This window comes from Epithele typhae, assembly GCF_022376455.1.
Source record: "Epithele typhae strain CBS 203.58 chromosome Unknown BXZ73scaffold_112, whole genome shotgun sequence".
In the NCBI taxonomy this organism is placed as follows: Eukaryota; Fungi; Basidiomycota; class Agaricomycetes; order Polyporales; family Epitheliaceae; genus Epithele; species Epithele typhae.
In genome coordinates, this window is record NW_025954303.1 from 37,625 (window position 1) to 56,381 (window position 18,757).

Below are 18,757 nucleotides of genomic sequence, written 5' to 3' on the forward strand. Positions count from 1 at the left end.
GGGTGCACCAGGCCGCCGCGGACTGGACCCCGCTTCCCGGGCTCTGTCGATTCACACCGCCCTCGAGCCCGTCCGCAGAGCTGGGATCAGGGTGAGCGTCGACTCGCGTGCCGGTGCTGGCGAGCGACTCAAGGTTGGCGGAAGGGTTCCTAGTGGGGCGCCGGGGGCTTTGATGACGTCAGCAGTCTTTCCATTCGAGTTTGTTGCATATGCTCAAGATCTACGCTCCAGACTAGGCCTTGACCGGGCCTGGAATGAGGTATATGTTGGGTAAGGATGAGTGTGTAAACCATCGTAGCCGTTCGCTGACTATCTCGTCCACTTCGCATGTGTTACTGCATGTGGCGGACGCGGCTTACCGACACCAGTGCTCCTCTCATATTTCTGCTCTCATGTGGAAGGGCAGTTGTTAGAGAATTAAAGAGTGCTATCATTACTGAAAACGAACGATGACGCAATTCAGTGTACTACCAAAAGTCTAAATGACTAGTCCAACGACAATGTCCATCAGATCTAACAGAAAGGAGAAACGGGTCGCGAGGGAAAAGGTCCTCGTACTAGCAAAAGTGAAGGTAACCACAGTCAGGAAAAGAGAAGACACTCAAAAAGCAAAGGCGCTTCCGACCGGATGACCGAAGCTTTGTCGCGGCTCGGGCGGTAATGGTAGGGAGGGCCGTCGCAGATTAGAACCCGGTGCTGGCGACGAAGGTGATCGTGACGGGGCTGCCCGTCGCGGTCGACGAGACGATGGTACCAGCGGCGGAGGTCGTGGACTCCGAGCCCGCCGTCGTCGTGCTAACCGCGCCCGGCGAGACCGTGGAGGTGGAGACACCCGCCCCGCCGACGCTCGCGGTCGACGTCGAGACGCTGCCGGGCGACGCCGTGGAGGTTGAGACTGCCCCACGCGCGCCGTGGACGTCTTGACGTTCCCGTGCTTGTCGAGACCCCGCCGGTGACCGTGCTCGTGGTGACTCCACCGATGACCGTGCTCGTCGTCACCCCTCCGCGACTGTGCTGTCGTAACCCCGCCCCCAACGAACGTGACCGTCGTGGGCTCCGTCCCGTCCGCCGTCGTGCCGCCAATGAAGGTGATCGTCGTCGGGTCGGCCTCGGCCACCTTCGTGACGGTGCTGGGCCCGTGGCGTCTGCCGTCGTACCGCCGACGAAGGTGATGGTGGTGGGCTCTGTCGCGCTGAGCGTAGTGCCGCCGACAAAGGTGACTGTCGTTACGCCCGCCGCAGCGCGCCCGGTCGGGAACGCGCTCGAGGGGTCGGTGGTGATCGTCACGGTGGTGGGCGTGCCGCCGATGGAGGTGGTGATGGTGGTCACGTCGCGTGCGTCGACGTGGGCGGGGGCAGCTGAGGCTGTGGGGAAAGGAAGGCGGTAGAGTCAGTGAGGGGCAGAGGGCAGAAGGTAGTAGGAAGCGAGGGGGTGGAGAGCGTACCTTGGCCGATGGCGACCGCAGCGAGGACGATGTTGAACAGGCTGGCGAACATTTGAGGGAGAGGATGTGAAGCTGGCGAGGAAGGCGAAGATGGGACAAGAGCAGTGGTGAGAGAAGAGAAGCGGAAGATTGGGGACGTCAGCTCGCTCCATCTATGTTATATATGTGCCCTGTATGCCGACTTCCTTAGGCCGTCGCTTGGGTACATGACTGGTTGCCTGCCTATGATAATGCCGACCGACATGAATTGGAGATGGCTTCCGCAGTAAGCAGCGAGACGATCTTCCAACATACCGCCGAGGTTACGTCCGGCTGCGGGAGGCTCGGCAGGGGCGTGGAAAGCGCCTCGTATCCCCGTCTGGCAAGATGTCGCTCCTTGGAGTCCAGCGACAGTACCATCGGAGTTCGTAGCGAGCTGGTAAATATTTGAGAGAGACTTCAAGATTTTTCGCCCTCGCCGTCTGGCCGAGACGAGCTACCTTGCGTGAAGGAGTCACAAAGGGCTGCCGCCCGGACCTCCTGTGGCTCGAAACTCGTCTGCATTCACTGTGAATTTCGTCTCCAAGCCTTAAGGCGTTAGAGATGAGTACTTAACGGGTGAATGAGTCTCTGGAGGCGTCGAGGGAAAACACTATCCATGCCCGGAGCACCGGTATCACCGTCTGTCGCCGGCGAGGGAGAGCAGTGGTGGTTCGAATGAGAGTCTCGCAGACGCGTGGCACTGTCGACAAATGATCCGGGTCGGCTAAAGCCGCACTGAGCGCTCAGCGCTGTCTCCAGCTGCCAGAGACGCCCGGGGTGCGTGCGCTCTGGCATTAGTATTCACGAGCTCCTCCTCCTCCTCCACTGTGTCAAAACACACGCCGGCAGCGCATCGAGGCATGTTCTTTGTAGATTTGATAGTCAGCTAGCTGATGGCCATACCTAGTGATTACTGCACCAACTTCGTGCGCACATGCAGGCCTCGAAGTTCTGTGCTGAGAAGAAATTGCCAGACCTGGAGGAAGCGACCGACCGCTCCTACACAGCCATCCGGGCCTCACCGCTCGGCACACTGCACATCGAAGTTCACATTTTGCGCTCACGTGGGGTAAACACGTATTCCGATCGCTTGATCACGGTCTCCGGGATCGGAACCCTCTTAGGGATAAGTCCGGGCCATCCACTGCGGCGCGTCTCGTTCTCCTAACCACTGATCAGTTGATGCGCGTAGGCTGCGCAACGAGCTATCGGAGGTGTGGATCGCAGTCCCCGGTCAGAGAACGGCGTCGCTGGGACTGCGCAGTACTAAGTAGGCTCGTGCCTGGGCGAGAAACACGGGGATTGTGCGCTACTTCATATATGGACTGAGAGCCTTACTGAGTGGATCGAATTCAACGTGGCGCAGGCCCAAACTGAAAGGTGCGCACCTGTAATCTCGGTGCTCCGCTAGAACACGGATCCACACGACGCAGATGACGATCCATTATGAGTTCCAGAGAAAAAGTAGGTCACTGGTCCAGCCCGGTTTGGGGGCACGTCAGACGCTGCAAGGAAACATGTAAGAACAAGGCGAAGCGTACGATTGAGAGTCGTTGCCCGGGTAGCTCCCCCCGTTGAGCTTGGGAGGATTGCTTATCGTGCTCAGTGCAAGTAGTCTAGTGGGGGCTTAGTAAGCCTACTTATTAGCGGGGAACCGGACGGCCCCTGGAAGAACGGCAGAGTTGCGCTTTTTGAATAAGTTGTAGACAATACAGTATCTGCATCGTGCAGATCAATATTCAAAGCCCCTTGAGGCGACGAGAAGGGGTGCCATTTCGAAATCACGCAGAAGACAAGAGACTTGAGTGACAGAACCCTCAATCGAGCCCTCACACCAGCCATCAGTAACAGTAGTTCAGTCGCAAGAGGTATCCAAAATCCACGAGACCCAATAACCAGGGTATACAACGGCGGGGTAACCGGGCGCGCGCTCAGACCATCGAGCGGTCGACGGTCACCGACGAGCGCCGCGTGTTGCCGCTCAACGCGCGCGAGTCCCCGGTCTTCTTCTGGTGCTCGAGGAGCTGCGAGCCCTTGACGTCGTCGACGTCGACCATCTCGTGCGCCTCGACGTCGATGAAGATCTGCTGCGGCTGCTCGCGCGGCGGAGTCAGCGCGGTCAGAGGGAGGCGGAGGAGGCGACGCACGTGTGCGCTCCCGGCGGACCGGAGCATGTTCACGCGCCCGGGCGGCCCGGAGTGGGTGCGCCCGTCAGAGTGCGAGCCCGAGTCCTCGGTCCCGCCGTCTATCCCGCCGTGGCGGCTGAGGAGGGAGGTGAGGAGGGAGATCGTGTACAGCTTCGAGAGCGTGAAGTTGAAGAAGAGGTGGAGCCCGGTCGGGACGGTCAGGTAGACGATCAGGATAATCAACGCCCACATGGAGGTGAGCAGGCCCGTCTCGAGCGTCACTGTCGAGGAGCGGCGAGTCAGCGAGCTTGCGGGAGGCCAGACGTGAAGTGCGACGTACGGCGGGTGATCTTGTTGATGAGCGTGTCGGTGAACCTCATCCCGTCTTCCTCTTGCGAAGGTGGAACACGAGAGTGGTCGTAATCGCGATGTCCGCAGTCGCGGCCATCGGAAGCCAGACGTAGGTGATCGGCCGGAGCTTATCCAACTCGAGCATCTTCGTGACTTTGGTGGCGCCGATCGTAGTCCCAAGGCCGCCCACTGGAGTACGCCGAGGTGAGTATGACAACGGATGCTAAGGAGAGCTCACGGCACGCACGGAACGACGCGAACGCGCAGATGTAGATGAACCCGACGATCCAGTTGTTCTTGGTGAGAACCTTGACACGCCACGCGAAGAAACCCTGCACGAGGATGGCGACGGTGGCGACGGTAATCGGGTCGCTTTGGAACTCTGTAGTGTATTAGCGCTGACGTCCAGATCGAGGACGAGGTTGAACACACCCCAAGTAGTCGACAGCACGGCCGCATAATCACCGAACTGCATGATGAGCGGGCGGTACAAGGCCATGACGTCAAAGCAGGAGTTGAGGAAATCGGTGCCGACCACCGTGCCGACGAGGACCTTCATCCATACCAGGTCCCTGCGTCGTGAGTAGGTACGTATGCGATTTACACGTTGGAGCGGGGGTGCTTACTTTTTGTAGGTGGTAAAATACAAGAACGCCTGAGTGCAGATGATGCCAAAGAGGTAAACGTCGACGATGATACCAACGAATAACGGGGCGTAGCTGTGGAGAGCAAGTTGGGTGAGCCCGAATGAACGCCATGCGGTACGATGAGGTACATACATAATGGATATATCAAACGCGGGTACTGTTTCGTTGGTAGACATGGCGGGATATCGGGTACGGGAGGTGCTGTAAAGTTCGCGACTAGCCACTCGTCGTGGACTAGGCCGCTAAGGCAGAAGATAGGAGCGGAGGGAGTCGATGAGAGGGGGTGGAGGACGAGCTCCATACGCTGGCGTTATATGTGCACTTGGGACGCCCATGTTCGAAACGGCGATATCCGGTGTCTGCGGTCGAGGCAGCTTGAAGGAGCGGACACAGGCTCCAAAGGTTGTGGTCGACCCTGGAGAACAACAGTGTGAGTGTACGGAGAAGCTTCCGATCGATCAAAATGGCAGAACGTCTTCTACACGGATTTTGATTGACATGGCGAGGGGACTCTAACTGAAAGGAATTGGTCATTGCATTGACCGCCGTTAATTCTCGGATATTTGGATGGCGTCCCGCGTGAACTTCCTGCAGTTGGCCGGAGCATGTCAGCTTCAGCAAATAGGCCAACATAGAGAAGGTCGTGAAGACCTGGTTCCACACATTAGGACATGCACCATTCAACCAAAGTATGGCGTTCAACCGTCAGGATCGCGCGCTGACGTGCCGCATGCTGGGCACGGCCAATTGTGGGCCCTGGGTTCCCACCGCCCAATTGACTTGTGATCGTAGAAGTCGAGCCTCGTGGGTGTGATGGCTGTACGACGTCAGCGCGCGTACATCGGACAGCGAGGGGTGGGCCTGGGCCCGCCAGAGCCGGGCGCGGACGCAGAGTGGAGCGAGCCGCCGGGTGGGCGGGATCGCTCGCGCGGCGATCTGGGGATGTCCGGCGATAGCCCGTGGCACGTGAACAGTTCAATAGGCAGCTAAGTACGAAAAATTACGCGGGCGAGAAGGGTGTGAAGACGATGGATGGTACGGCGGGGAACGGGATGTGGGGGGAAAGAGAGAAGGCGCGCGGGCAGACGGGCAGACGGCACGGAAAGTTTGCTTGAGGACTGAGCGCCCATGGCTCGGCCGGCAGATAGTTCACGCTCGCGCCTCCGATGAGTCGGCTGTGCGCGGCTGGTGTTGGCAGCGCCGCCGGCTAGGACCGTTGCGGCTGAGGGCGATCGGAGAGGCGGCGGGGGCGCGGACCTGGCCAGACCTGGCCCCGCCACACGAAGAGCACCGCAGGGAGGGCGGGCGGTGGGAGAGCGAGGCAGAGGAGGCTAGCGGGAGCACAGAGGAGGGCCACGGGCACGGGGAGCCTCAGGGAGGTATCCCAGCTGGGTATCCCCCGCGATGGTTGATCCCGTGTGGCGTCCAAAGCATAATTGAATGACGTAGCGTCGTGCCTTTCGTCCGGGTGGACGTCCATATTTCTGATGGGGACATTATTTAACTGTTTGTGCGCATTTCGTGTCGGTCGAAAGTTGAACTGTCCGCGCGTCCTGGTGCCCCCGCAGCTCACGACTCGCGCGTCGGGCCCGGTCCACACGGCACACGAACGGGATGCGTGCGCGTCATGCATTGCGCATGTCCCGCACAGCGCGCGCGCGTCCCCGCCTCATGCAGCATCTCGGTCTGCACGACATCGCGTAAAAGACAGAGGCGGGCGGACAGTTTACCTTTCTACCAGAACGAAATGCGGCTCACTGTTAAATAATCGACCTATCAGAAATACAGGCGCCCAGCTGGACGAATGGCATGCTTTCGTTCGCATTTCCGCCAGCCAGGTATTCTGCATTGCCCGTCATGACATTAATAGCCAGCTCGGTCATACGGTACCAGCGCTTAGTCATCGCGTAGATAGCCGCCGTCCCTCGTCCCGCACTCGCCTCACGCGTTTACACGTTCCCCCCCGCGTCCGTCTGTGCTGGCCTCCCAGTGTCCATAGGGACCAACCGCGTCGTATCGATTGCCTTTACCCCCTCGTCCGACCTCCGAGCCGCCCACTTCTAACAGGAAGTACTGTCGCACTGGAGGAGAGGGGAGTCGGGACACTGGGAGTGCCGCGGAGGGGACTTTGCGCCTGATCTAGTGTGCGGAGAGAGCAAAGAAAAGTCGTTGGCTCATCAGCGTGGCCGTGAACAGCCGGACGCATGAGTCCACTTCCGCATACTACGCGTGGTAGGCAGAGAGTCTTATGTACTGGGACGAACGTACCCCTCCCACGCTCGAACGTGAATCTCACGGTGCGGACGGAGTTTCGCTCTGTGCGGGCACACAGGGGCACACCCGCCTGCTCAGTCGCCAAGTCTTGGACATCTCACGCATTCACGTTCACGGCAGGCGCACTCGCAATGTCCCCTCCCTCCTATCTAAAGCGACATGTCCGCCCACTTCGTTCTCATCCCCTTTCCACTCCTCGTTCCCTCTCGCTCGCTCTCTCGCTGCCCTCGACCACTCCCACCCGGATCCGAACTCCGTCACTACCTCGGGCCAAGACTCTTGCTCATCATCTACAAGACGTCCCCCTATCTCAGTACTATCGTCAGTGACGGGTATTCCAGGGCTTTGGAATGTACGTATAGTTTGGCTTTCAATGTCTGGAAAGCGACTAATCAGCTCTCAAATTCGAACGGGCCGGGCACATTATCACTGTGCGGGCCCGTTGCTTGACGACCGAGTGAAAGCGCCCAGACTGGGAAGTGCTTATACATATCAGCATGGCAACATGGCATCGCGGTGCTAGACATCTCCGAGTCTGCCTCTTCCACTCGCTTGCATATCCGCCAATCCCATCGCCGGCACCCTCATCCTCGGAAAGCGACCTCCACAGCAGTCACCGCCGTGCATGCCCCACCCAGTCCGGGCCGTCCCGTCGCCTACTTGTGGGCCCAATTTTCACAGCCGGAAGACCTTATCTGGGCGCTGACCCGGGTCCTCGAAGGCAACGGATTTCGGAGCACGCGCTTCAATTTACGTCCGAGCTGTTGGAAAGGCAGTAGAAGGGGTGGAACTGGCAGGAACCATCCCCATAGCTGGGTACAATGTCTGGTGAGTTGTGATTGTTTCAACTCACCATACGGCCGCAACGCCAACACCCGCGAACGTGGTGCGGGCCGCTGGGGCGCATACATACCGCACGGGGGAGGAGCGAGAAGAGGGCTCATGCGGAGCACAGCCGCCTCCGCGAAACCCGAGGAGGTGATCTGTCGCCCCGGGGCCGTGGTGCTCTACGCAAGTGCGAGCATAGAGTGCCGCGCTGCGCCGTGTTGGGAAACACTCCCTTACTAATGGCATTCCACGCCCTCCCGACACACGTCCTGCACACCACTCGCGCCTCCTTCGCCGTCGCGTTCCCGGCGTCCATCCCCTGCGCGCGCACGACGCCCCGCACCTCGTCCACGTCCACGTCCACGCGCCACAGCCCGTTCTACCCCATCACCGCGGCACCTCAGAACCGCCCAGAGTCCTCGCCCTGGCGAAACACCTCTACCCGGGCCACGCATCCTGCAAAACGCTTTCGCGGGGAGGCCGACTCGAGCGCTGGCTCATGTACTGGTCCGTACTCCGTTGCATCGTCGCTGTAGAATATGTCGACGAGTACGAGTGGCCCGTCTCATGCTGTGTCCTCACTGACTCGCGCTCGCCGCGCTCTCCTCGCCCCCACACCCACACAGGCTAACCCCTGAAGACGCTCTTCTTCCACTACCTCGCCCTCCCACAAACATCGGGCTTCGTCTGGCTCTACACGACCCACCTCTGCCCTTTCTTCGTCGCGCACGAGCACGAGATCGACACCGCGCTCGCCCAGCTCAAGACCTACCTCTATTCCTACGTCCAGCAGCCCATCCTCCACTCGCACTCCCGCACGGTGACCCACGCAAACGGCGCCTTCCGCCCCGTCCCCGCCCGAAGAAGAGGCCAGCGGCGAGGCAACGACCGGGCACGCATCGCTGGTCGCGGGGCTCTGGTTGCCGTCAGGCCCCACGATCGTCGCCCAGGGGCGCGGTGCTCTTCATGAAGGCGCAGGCGTCCGCGGGCAGGCTGCGACGAGCGCGAAACCGTGCTGGTGGACGTCGCGGTGGGCCACATCTCTCGTCCCTCCTCTCCAGCTTCGCTCATCACTCCTATCCCCCACAGCGCTCGTGTGTCCGCCCGGCCGCCAGCTGGTCGACACACGTCACCGTCCACACGCTCAGGAACACAGGCTCGACACCAAGTTCGGGCCGCCTCGCACAACCCCGTCTTCATCCCCGCCACGTCCGCTGTCGGGCTCCACTCCATGATGCTCGCGGACCCTACCAAGCACCTCGCCGAGGCGTTCCCGCGCAGGGTCGACCTCCGAGACGGGCTCGTGCGCAAGCTTCGCGCGTTCGAAGGTGCGACCGCGTCCGCGCTCGCGACCCCGCCCGGTCTTCAACGCGGACGGGGACCTGCTTTTTGGGATCCGGCGGCACCCCCGCGCGCATCGGCCAGGCGAGTTTGGGCGAGGCACGCAGTAGTAGTATTGTGTACAAGTACAGTACAAATTCGAAATGAGTACTTTTATCATGATCAAGTGGGTGACGTTCACCCTCTCTCGGGCACGCGGTGTATATCAGACGCTGCAAGGAAACATGTAAGAACAAGGCGAAGCGTTCGAGTGAGAGTCGTTGCCCGGGTAGCTCCTCCCCCGGCGAGTTTGGGTGGATTACTTATCGTGCTCAGTACGAGTAGTCTAGTGGGAGCGCCAGGGAACCAGACGGTCCCCTCGGAAGAACGGCAGAGGCGCGCTTTTTGAATAAGTTGTCGTGCGTGATGACTAGCCCGGCGCGCCAGCCAGACGAATACTCAAGAGTTGTAGACAATAGAATATCTGCGTCGCGCGGATCAACATTCAAAGCCCCCTGAGGCGACGAGAAGGAGCGCCATGTCGGAATCACGCAGAGGATGGCAAGAGACTTGAGTGACAGAGCCCTCAATCGAGCCCACACACCGGCCATCAGTAATGGTCGTCCAGTCGTAAGAGAGATCCAAAGTCCACGAGGCCTAATAATTAGGGTATGCTGACGGTGGCGGGGTACTGGACGGACATCCATAAGAATTTACGGACACTCAGAGCCCGTAAACGTCCGTAAACCTTGATTTAAATTGAAACTCCGCTGACGTGGGCGGATGGCCCCTCCCATAAGCCCGTTTGCGTGTGGTGCCTTCCGTAAATTCTGCCACGGCCTATTTGACACCCGCGCGTCTGCGCCTGCTGGCGCGTGCACGCGCGAGTCTCCATGCACGCGCGCGCGAGCGAGCGGATTCGCACTGGGCGCAATCCCGCCGCCAATTCGTGGTGCTTTCCTGCTCCCACTGCCCCTCACTCGCCCTCCGAACAGTACTTAGCATAGGAAATCTATCCCAGGGGAAAGCGCGGTTGTATATAGTCCCTCGCGGGGTACTTGAGCTCTTATCCACACAGTAGCCTGCGCGACCGCGGCGGGCGATGCCTAGCGCATCGACGACGGGGGCAAGGGGGCGAGTTGGGGGAAGACAAAGTCGAGGAGCGCTACGGCAGCGACGGCTGGCGTGCTTGCGCTGCGAGCTCTTCGTCCTTGAGCGCGACTCACGCGATGGCGTCCGGGGCGCGCAAAGCTCGCGCGAGCTCGTGGTTCACCGTGGAGACAACGCTAACGCGGGAGTTCCCCGGCGCGGCGGACCTCGAAGGGTGTGACTGGTCACTGCAAGGTGAGGAGGAAATGTAGGCGTTGGGGGTGTCGTGAGCAGGTGATAACACGGTAAAAAAGACGGTATCTACCGGGCATGAATCTGTCGCACCGCGCAGGTGGCTGAATCAATTTAGCACCGGGTGGGCTGGGTGTGGTGTGTGTCGTGCGCGAGACTATGCAGCGAGGAGTACAGAGTACGGCGAAGTGCATCAGCAAAAGGTGTTTTCCACGGTAGCGCCCGATAGCACGCGACACCGCCATATCGGGACAGGTCGTCTATTGTCTGCGCGATAAATGATGATAGCAGAACGGTGGCGGCTGACATTCATTCGTCTTTGCTATGACATTCGATCGCATTTTGTGGCCGCATACAGGATATGATGTATTTACTACCGGCACTAGTAGCTTAAACAGAAAGCTGTAGTCGATGATCGTCGATGATCATGCGCTCCTTCAAGGGTGAATCATGGGGCGCGTGGGGTGCATAAGAGGTTCGTATTGAGCTATACATTCGATTTGCAAGGACGCGAACAGTGTGCGCGGCAGAGAACGCGGTGCGCGCGAGGATGGACGGACGTCGGCGCGGGCGCCTGTTCAATCGCTTACGGGCCGCGGAGTCCTCAGCTGTCCGACGCCGGCGACGGCGAGTCCCACCTTGCCTCCTCCCATCCTCCTCTGTTCCCCCAGTTTGTTCTTGACGCTTCTTCTTTTTCGCTTCTCTGCGGCACCTCGTCGTGCTATGAAAATCCTCTTCTTCATCAGAATGTCTGCTTCTAAAGTGGGACACGCGATCCAAACGCGGAACATCGACTCGTGTCCTTGCTCATTTGAGCATTGCTTTCCATTAGGTGCGCATTTCATCTCCCCCTTGCGTTCCTTGAAGCGACCCAGTCCCCAGACAGCGAGGCGGGAGCAAATAGTTCATTGCACATAGAACGAAGTCCTCACTCTCGCGGTGGCAGAATATGCGAGGGAGCAAAACCATGACACTCACCTGGAGGACCTCGACCTTCCGCACGACGCTCACATGCGAGCGCGAGCTCGTGAAATGTACAGGAGAAATGTAGCATCGCACGGCGGGGTCGTTTGGGCATCGCAACCTGGCTCGTCCTACGCCCAGCGCGTGGTCCGTGCTCGTGAGGCCAGTGCTCATGGGTATTCCAAGGTGCGCTGGTCACCCCCTCTCATGGTGGACGTCTAAATCATACCGTGTCGGGCTATCTCGCTTGCCCTAGGTGCCCCGGTAGGGCGGCCAAGTATACGCATGCGCCCGTTGTAGCCATGTGCGCTTCAGCAACGTCCAGGGTTCCTGGGGGGAGCGTGGTACGTCGACGCTTTTATCCGCTTCTGTACGTACCGCGAGCTATAGCGAGGTCGCACCTCGCCGTCACCGCGACGCTCGCTCAGGGCATGCCGCTTTTCATTCGCACGCATGGCTATGTCCGACCGTAGAATACCGCGCTCTTATCGAATGATGTGCGGGGTGAACACCTGTACGTCTATCCTCTCTGTGTTTCTACGTCCCTGATGCCGGCTGCCAGACATGCTATTCAATGCACTCTTTGTCAAATTCCATTCTCTCCGCAAAGTTAGGCCTCCCGCTGTGGCAACTGTAGGCATACAACACGTAATTGAAGCTGCTCAACAACGTCGATTTCGAGCTCGCCAAGCAGGTCTTTCAGAACGTCGGCGAGCCCGTCTCGACTCTCCTTTAAACCCGCGTGGTCCAACGCCGGACCCTCTTTCCGCGAAGCTCTCCCAGCTCGCCGCCTTCGCCCTCCGCGAGCCAACGATCAAATCACGCCGCATTGCGATTCTTGTCGTCGATGACTTCAACCATGCGCGGGTTGACGTCACCTCCACTGCGCTCAAGGCCGGAATGGTGACCATGTGGATCGTCGGGCCATGCTGGAGGCCTGTGGTACCCCGCGGACCACCACTACGGGGGTCAGCGAAGCGCTCTGTTCGACGCCATCGTCGTCGCGAGCAGCGCGGAAAACGCCCGCACTGGGCACTGGGCGAGGGCAGTGAGTGGGTCGAGAGTTAAGTCAAGATATATATCGCTGGGGAGACTTACTAATATGGAGGACCGTGTTGGTAGCGACATTCTGAAGTCCAAAGGTTGCTTACGGTGATTTCTTGCTAATTGTTGTGAGTCGATGCGGCGGCGCCGCAGTGGCGTCCCGCTTTGACCTCCTCTCGGCTCCTCTCGGTTGTTCCGAGACATGGGCGCGTGTGCAGGCATGCGCGCCTATTACTGGACTCCGCGACCACCATCATCCCCCAAGTGCGATGTGCCACCCACGCTCGCGCACGACCATGTATCAAGACGTGGTGAGCTCCTCATCATTCTCTGCTCCCAGCATCTCGTTCACCGTACCCACACTTTCGACATCGACATGGCTTTCAACACCCTCTCGTGTCAGACGTCTCGTCGCCCTCACGGCCGCCACTCTGCGCCCTAGGTTCCACCTCCACGAAGCCAACACGACCACCCTCTCTCTAAATTTCCGGATCTGCGGACTCGACACGAGTCACGAGGTGTGGTTCGCAACGGGGTGAGCTCGGTGCACCTCCTGAACGCGAGGCTTCAAGTTGTGGCGCTTATAGCGGCGGGTCGGTCACATGTGATGAGCCACCGTCCACACGAGGTGTGAACTTTGGTTAAAATATCCCCTTCCGCCTCTTCTCGTCCTCTTCACACTGATTCCTCAGCCTTGCCGACAGTGTCAACGACTCAACGTTGCTTCCATCGGTAACCACTGACCTATCACCAATTCGCGTGCCCTCGATCGACTCGCTGTACTCGTAAGCAGGGTGGTCTTGGCCCGGACCTCCTGCTCATTGCGCGCCCCGACATGATGTCAATCTCTCACAACTACTGCATCTTCATCAGGACGAGGGCATGATCACCCTCCGCGGGCTCTTTCTCATCGACTCTATGAAGGTATCCTTAGGTGCGTCTGTATTGGAGCAGCATACGTTCGACGGCTGATCGTGCGTTCGGTGGGGCCGGACAAGCAATCACGATCAATAACCTCCCCATCAACCGCTCGGTCGAGGAGACGATCCGGCTCGTGAAGGCGTTCCAGTTCACCCAGTGGATGCGTCTCTCTTCCTCCGCGTTCCCCGTCGCTGCTCCCGCTGACCTCTCCTTCAGCCTCGCACCCCCTTCCCCTTCACCGTTTGCGACGCAGCCGCAGGAAGAGCATGGTGAGGAGTGAGGGAGCGAAGACAATGAATACGCGAGCATCTACGCTCAAGGCGACCACCTCCCTGCCCCCAACCAATTAACCCTTTCGCGCCCATGGCGCCCGACCTGTCTATCCCGCCGCACTCAACCCACCTTTCTGTGCTCTCCACACTGATTCCTCTATCAGGTAAGCAATCTATAGATGCGAATTCTCTACAGGCTGTTACTGACCACTTCGATAGTACTCACGATAGGGAACACTTCCTTCAATTCGGGGAGATGTGCTGGTTGAGAGGCTTCAAGTACTCGGCTACATCACCGACTACGTAAGTTCTTTGTTCTGCTAATGTGTGCGTTGTGTAGAATACCCGCTGTTTCATATTTACCCCAAATGGATTATTGCGCGATTGAACCATATATGTGTGATTAGATGCGAGCCCTAATGTACGACGGAAGACAATAATCTTCCGCAGGGTGCTGTAGGTTCTCTGTCATCTCCTCCGCTAACTCTGACCTCTTATTGTGTAGTGCTATCATCTCATGCGCCGCAGATGACCGATATACGGTCGCACGCGCACTCAGACTTGATAGCCCTGCCCGCGAGAATCGATCATCATTTGATAGCGGAAGAAGCAGATGGCCGTACAATACGGGATACTGCATTCTTTGGATACTAATCTACCTTCTATTGTCTTCGCTAGCACTAACTATCGTACGCTACAAATGCCCCAGTGCACGATCATACGCTATCGTTTCCGCACCTAAGTACTTTGCTGATGTGGACGAGACGAGGAAGCGCGGAAGCGCGAAAAAGGCAAGTCGGAGTCTGAAAAAAGTTCCTTTTTGGGACGAATAGGGCACTTGGAAGATTTACGGAGGGGGGGCCCCCCCCTCCGTAGATTTCTGAGCGGCTAGGGATTTACGGACCTCCCTGCGGCGTCGGAGTTCCAATCTGACAGCCCGACCACCGCGGATCTGTCAGGCACGCGTCGATTTAGGGCGCAGAGAGCCCTAAATCGTCCGTAAATTCTTATGGATGTCTTTCCACTAGGGCCGGGCGCGCGCTCAGACTCCCATCGAGCGGTCGACGGTCGCCGACGAGCGCCGCGTGTTGCCGCTCAGCGCGTGCGAGCCCCCGGTCTTCTTCGGGTGCTCGAGGAACTGCGCGCCCTTGACGTCGTCGACGTCGACCATCTCGTGCGCCTCGACGTCGATGAAGATCTGCTGCGGCTGCTGGCGCGGCGTCAGCGCGGCGGTCGGGCGCACGCCGCCCGGGAGACGAGACGACGGGGCGGAGGGGGCGACGTACGTGTGCGCTCGCGGCCGAGCGGAGCATGTTCACGCGCCCGCCGGGCGGCGGGTGCGCGCGCCCGTCGGAGTGCGAGCGTGAGTCCTCGCTCCTGCCGTCCGTCGTGCCGTGGCGGCTGAGGAGGGAGGCGAGGAGGGAGACCGTGTACAGCTTCGAGAGCGTGAAGTTGAAGAAGAGGTGCAGCCCGGACGGGATGGTCAGGTAGACGACCAGATCCGTCAGCGCCCACATCGACGTGAGCAGGCCCGTCTCGAGCGTCACTGCCGAGCGGCGGCGAGTCGGTGAGCTTGCGGGAGGCCAGACGTGAAGCGCGACGTACGGCGGGTGATCTTGTTGATGAGCGTGTCGGTGAACCTCATCCCTGTCTTCCTCTTGCGAAGATAGAACACGAGAGTGGCCGTGATCGCGATGTCCGCAATCACGGCCGTCGGAAGCCAGACGTAGGTGATCGTCCGGAGCTTGTGCAAGTCGGGGATTCTCGGGACTTTGCTGGCGCCAATCGAAGTCCCAATGCCACCCACTGGAGCACACCGAGGTGAGCATGACAACGGATGCGAAGGAGAGGTGACAGTACGCACGGAACGATGTGAACGCGCAGATGTAGATCAGCCCCACGATCCAGTTGCTCTTGGTGAGAACCTTGACACGCCACGCGAAGAAACCCTGCACGAGGAAGGCGACGGTGGCGACGGTGACCGGGTCGCTCTGAAAATCTGTAGGGTATTAGCGTTGACGTCCAGATCGAAGAAGAGGTTCGACGCACCCCAATGAGTCACCTGCACGGCATCAGTATCGCCGAACTCCAAGACGAGCGGGCGGTACACGGCCATGATGTCGAAGCAGGAGTTGAGGAAATCGGTGAGGACCGCCGTGCCGACGAGGACCTTCATCCATACCGGGTCCCTGCATCGCAGTGAGTAGGCACATATGCGATTTACACGTTGGAGCGGGGGTGCTTACTTTTTGTAGGTGGTAAAAAACAAGAACGTTTGAGTGCTGATGATGCCAAAGAGGTAAACGTCGAGGACAACGGCAGCGAAGAACGGGCCGTATCTGCGGAGGAACAAGTTGGGTGAGACCGAACGAACGCCATGCGGTACCGATGAGATACATGCATCATGGGGATATCAAATGCGGGTGCTGTTTCGCTGGTAGCCATGGCGGGGATATCGCGTAGCGGGAGGTGCAGCAAAATTCAGCGACCAACGACTTGTCGTGGACTAGCGCCGCGTAGCGCAGAAGATAGAAGCGGAGGGAGTGGATGAGAGCGGATTGAGCCTCGGTGAGACGAGTTCCATACGCTGGCGGTATATGTACACTTGGGATGTTCATGTTCGAAACGGCGATATCCGGTGTCTGTGGTCGAGGCACCTTGAAGGAGAGGACACAGGCTCCACAGGTTGTGGATCGAACTGGGAGAACAACAGTGTAAGTGTACGGAGAAGTTTTCGATCGATCGAAATCTACGCCGATTTTGATTGAGATGGCGAGGGGACTCGAACTGAAAGGAATTCGTCATTGTACTGGCCGCCGGAAACTTTCTGCAGTTGGCCGGAGTATGTCGGCTTCAGCAAATAGGCCCACATAGAGAAGGTCGCGGAAACCGAGTCCAACACCTTAGGACATGCACCCCATTCGACCACATGCCCGAGTCCAAGTCCTGTGTGGCGTTCAACTGGCGCTCTGACCGTGGACATCACGCGTCGCTTGTGTGCCGCATGCTTGGCACCTGGTTGCTGCGTGCGGGGCCCATGGTGTCAAGTTCCTACTGCTCAATCGACTTGTGATCGTACAAGCCCCTATGTTCAGTGGCCCTGCCGTGATAGTCCTCAACACCATGGCCACAGGCTGGCGGCCGCGGCGGCGCGTACTAGAACAACGTTGCACTGGTGTGCACCACGTCGAGGGCAGCCCGGACAACGAGCTCGCGGCCGGCCCGCCGTACGCGTCGAGCGCAGGAATACACGCGTTCAGATGCAGGCGATGGCACCAGTTGAAGGCGTCGGGTGCGATGATCGGGTGCGGAGGCTTCTGGAGTGGGGAAAGGATGGCGTTGGAATTCTGTCGGAACCACGCACGACGCGACGGGTGGGAGAGGCGGCACGTAGTAAACAGGGGGGAGCCGCATGGGGCAAGTTCAGGGCTTGGTTACCGGCGGACGTGGACTCATCAGGGCGGAAGGAGGAGGAGGGGCCTTTGGGTCTGTGCACGATCGGGGGCTGAGAGAGCTTCACGGAGATGCATGAAGACGAGACGGCGAGGATCCCCACGACATCGGGGAAACCAAACGATGTGCGATGCTGAAGATCTCTTTGAAGTCGAGGGCAAACCGTTGATGTGGGATGGAACTAGGGTTGTTTTGAGAGTGTCGACCTAGCAAAGCCAGACGTGGTGCCAGACCTAAACGTTAAACAGCGACGTGCCTCTGGTAGGGTCTACTTGAGAGCCGAAAGACTAATCTCGGCGGTGTGGGCGGGATCTCCGAAGACTGACTTGCACTCGCGGGGGCCGGTGAAGTAGGGTAAGTTGAACCGTATAGCCGCAGGACCTTGACGGACATAAGATCGTGTAGATCCCTAGATGATCGGAGCGAGTGACCTGTGCAGGCTTAGTAGTGCCTCGCCGTCTAATGCAATCGAATCTGAGCGAATCGTTTTTCCGTGATCGAATGAAATCGTTGAACGTTTCGTGGGCTGATCTTCGTCGCGCGCGTATCGCTGAGCGAGCGCTTCGTGACTGGCACGCTGTGTGTCGACTTTGGTCGGGAGGCTGTGTGTCGACTTTGGTCAGGAAGCTGGAGCGCGTCGAGTGGAAGCGCCAGACGCAGACGCGTGAAGGTCGTGCGGGCAGGGGGAGTCGCGGTCGAGCGGCGTAGCGGCGGAGCGTGTTCACGCGCCCGGCCGGGCTGGTGCATGCGCCTGTCGGAGCGCGAGTGCGACTCGTCGCCCGTGCCGCCTTCCGTGTCGCCGTGAAGAGGAGGTGCAGCGAGGTCGGGACGACAAGGTAGACGATCAGATCCATCGACGGCCACATGGAGGTGAGCAGACCGGTTTCGATCGTCACTGTCCGAGTCAGTGAGCTTGCGAGAGGCCAAACGTGAAGTGCGACCTACCGCGGGTGATTTTGTTGATGAGCGTGTCGGTGAAATTCATCCCGGTCTTCCTCTTGCGGAGGTGATACACGAGAGGGGAGGTGATCCGGGTCCCGGGATCCAGACGTAGGTGATCGCCTTGTACTTGGGAGTCGGGGACGGTTCGGATTTTGGTGACAGCAATCGACGTCCCAATGCCACCCACTGAAGTACATTGAGGTGAGCATGACAACATGTACAGGTGCGGGGGAGTGACCACGGCATGCACAGAGAGCAGCCTTTCAGCAGGGTGCGGATGCGTCCGGTGGCCCGTGATGCGCGCCCGCGAAGAGAGAGAGAGCGGTTCGGCGTCTCCCCTCGAGGGAGATACCCCGGAACCGCTCTTAGACAAGCACGGTCGCGCGCCGGCGCCCGAGCTCCGAATGCTGTGGGTGTCCCGCCGTCCGACGGGTGGTCGCACGAGCACGTGTAAGGAGAGAGACACATGATGCCTTGCTATACCAAGTGCTTCCTGGTTCGCGGGTTTTGCTATGTGGTAGCGACAGGATGATGGAGGCCAGTCGAGGTGAGGACAGACTATTCCCGTCGGGCAATGTCTAGTCCTAGAAGCGGGGGTGGGAAAGGACGAGCGCCCGGAGGGCCGTGCTGCCGAGCCGTTACGCCAAGGCAATTGCGCGGCGGGCCCTCCTTCCGTCAGGCCCTCCCACCCCGCTCGACGGACTAGCTGTCCCGTCGCCGATGTCGGCCTAGCCACCTCGGACGCTCCCAACCCACGCGCGAGAGAGGACCGCGGCTCACCCACAGCGAGCACCCCAGACGCGGGCGGAA

At 59.4% G+C, this 18,757-nt stretch overlaps 6 protein-coding genes across 6 annotated transcripts; 2 read left to right on the forward strand and 4 right to left on the reverse strand.

Annotated features, from left to right (window-relative positions):
* Positions 1-683: 683 nt before the first annotated feature.
* BXZ73DRAFT_107479 (uncharacterized protein) lies at positions 684-1,496 on the reverse strand (the record flags this gene model as incomplete). The annotated part of the gene is made up of 4 exons (XM_048016913.1): positions 684-867; positions 1,041-1,108; positions 1,165-1,364; positions 1,445-1,496. 4 exons carry the CDS (start codon positions 1,494-1,496, stop codon positions 684-686), a joined length of 504 nt encoding a protein of 167 aa, XP_047871815.1.
* Positions 1,497-3,396: 1,900 nt separating this feature from the next.
* Positions 3,397-4,765, reverse strand: BXZ73DRAFT_82353 (uncharacterized protein; the record flags this gene model as incomplete). Its single annotated transcript, XM_048023690.1, has 8 exons — positions 3,397-3,558; positions 3,613-3,872; positions 3,932-3,980; positions 4,001-4,131; positions 4,190-4,324; positions 4,375-4,514; positions 4,569-4,661; positions 4,722-4,765. The coding sequence occupies 8 exons, from the start codon at positions 4,763-4,765 to the stop codon at positions 3,397-3,399; spliced, it is 1,014 nt and encodes a 337-aa protein (XP_047871816.1).
* Positions 4,766-8,127: 3,362 nt separating this feature from the next.
* Positions 8,128-8,484, forward strand: BXZ73DRAFT_32852 (uncharacterized protein; the record flags this gene model as incomplete). The annotated part of the gene is made up of 2 exons (XM_048017826.1): positions 8,128-8,265; positions 8,332-8,484. Coding segments are annotated over 2 exons (291 nt in total), but the record flags the coding sequence as incomplete, so codon positions are not given.
* Positions 8,485-10,930: 2,446 nt separating this feature from the next.
* Positions 10,931-11,489, reverse strand: BXZ73DRAFT_82354 (uncharacterized protein; the record flags this gene model as incomplete). Its single annotated transcript, XM_048023691.1, has 2 exons — positions 10,931-11,212; positions 11,331-11,489. 2 exons carry the CDS (start codon positions 11,487-11,489, stop codon positions 10,931-10,933), a joined length of 441 nt encoding a protein of 146 aa, XP_047871818.1.
* Positions 11,490-12,655: 1,166 nt separating this feature from the next.
* On the forward strand, positions 12,656-13,560 carry BXZ73DRAFT_82355 (uncharacterized protein; the record flags this gene model as incomplete). The annotated part of the gene is made up of 4 exons (XM_048023692.1): positions 12,656-12,894; positions 13,052-13,091; positions 13,233-13,293; positions 13,358-13,560. 4 exons carry the CDS (start codon positions 12,656-12,658, stop codon positions 13,558-13,560), a joined length of 543 nt encoding a protein of 180 aa, XP_047871819.1.
* Positions 13,561-14,594: 1,034 nt separating this feature from the next.
* Positions 14,595-15,997, reverse strand: BXZ73DRAFT_82356 (uncharacterized protein; the record flags this gene model as incomplete). The annotated part of the gene is made up of 7 exons (XM_048023693.1): positions 14,595-14,759; positions 14,839-15,098; positions 15,158-15,358; positions 15,417-15,551; positions 15,602-15,741; positions 15,799-15,891; positions 15,927-15,997. 7 exons carry the CDS (start codon positions 15,995-15,997, stop codon positions 14,595-14,597), a joined length of 1,065 nt encoding a protein of 354 aa, XP_047871820.1.
* Positions 15,998-18,757: the final 2,760 nt, after the last annotated feature.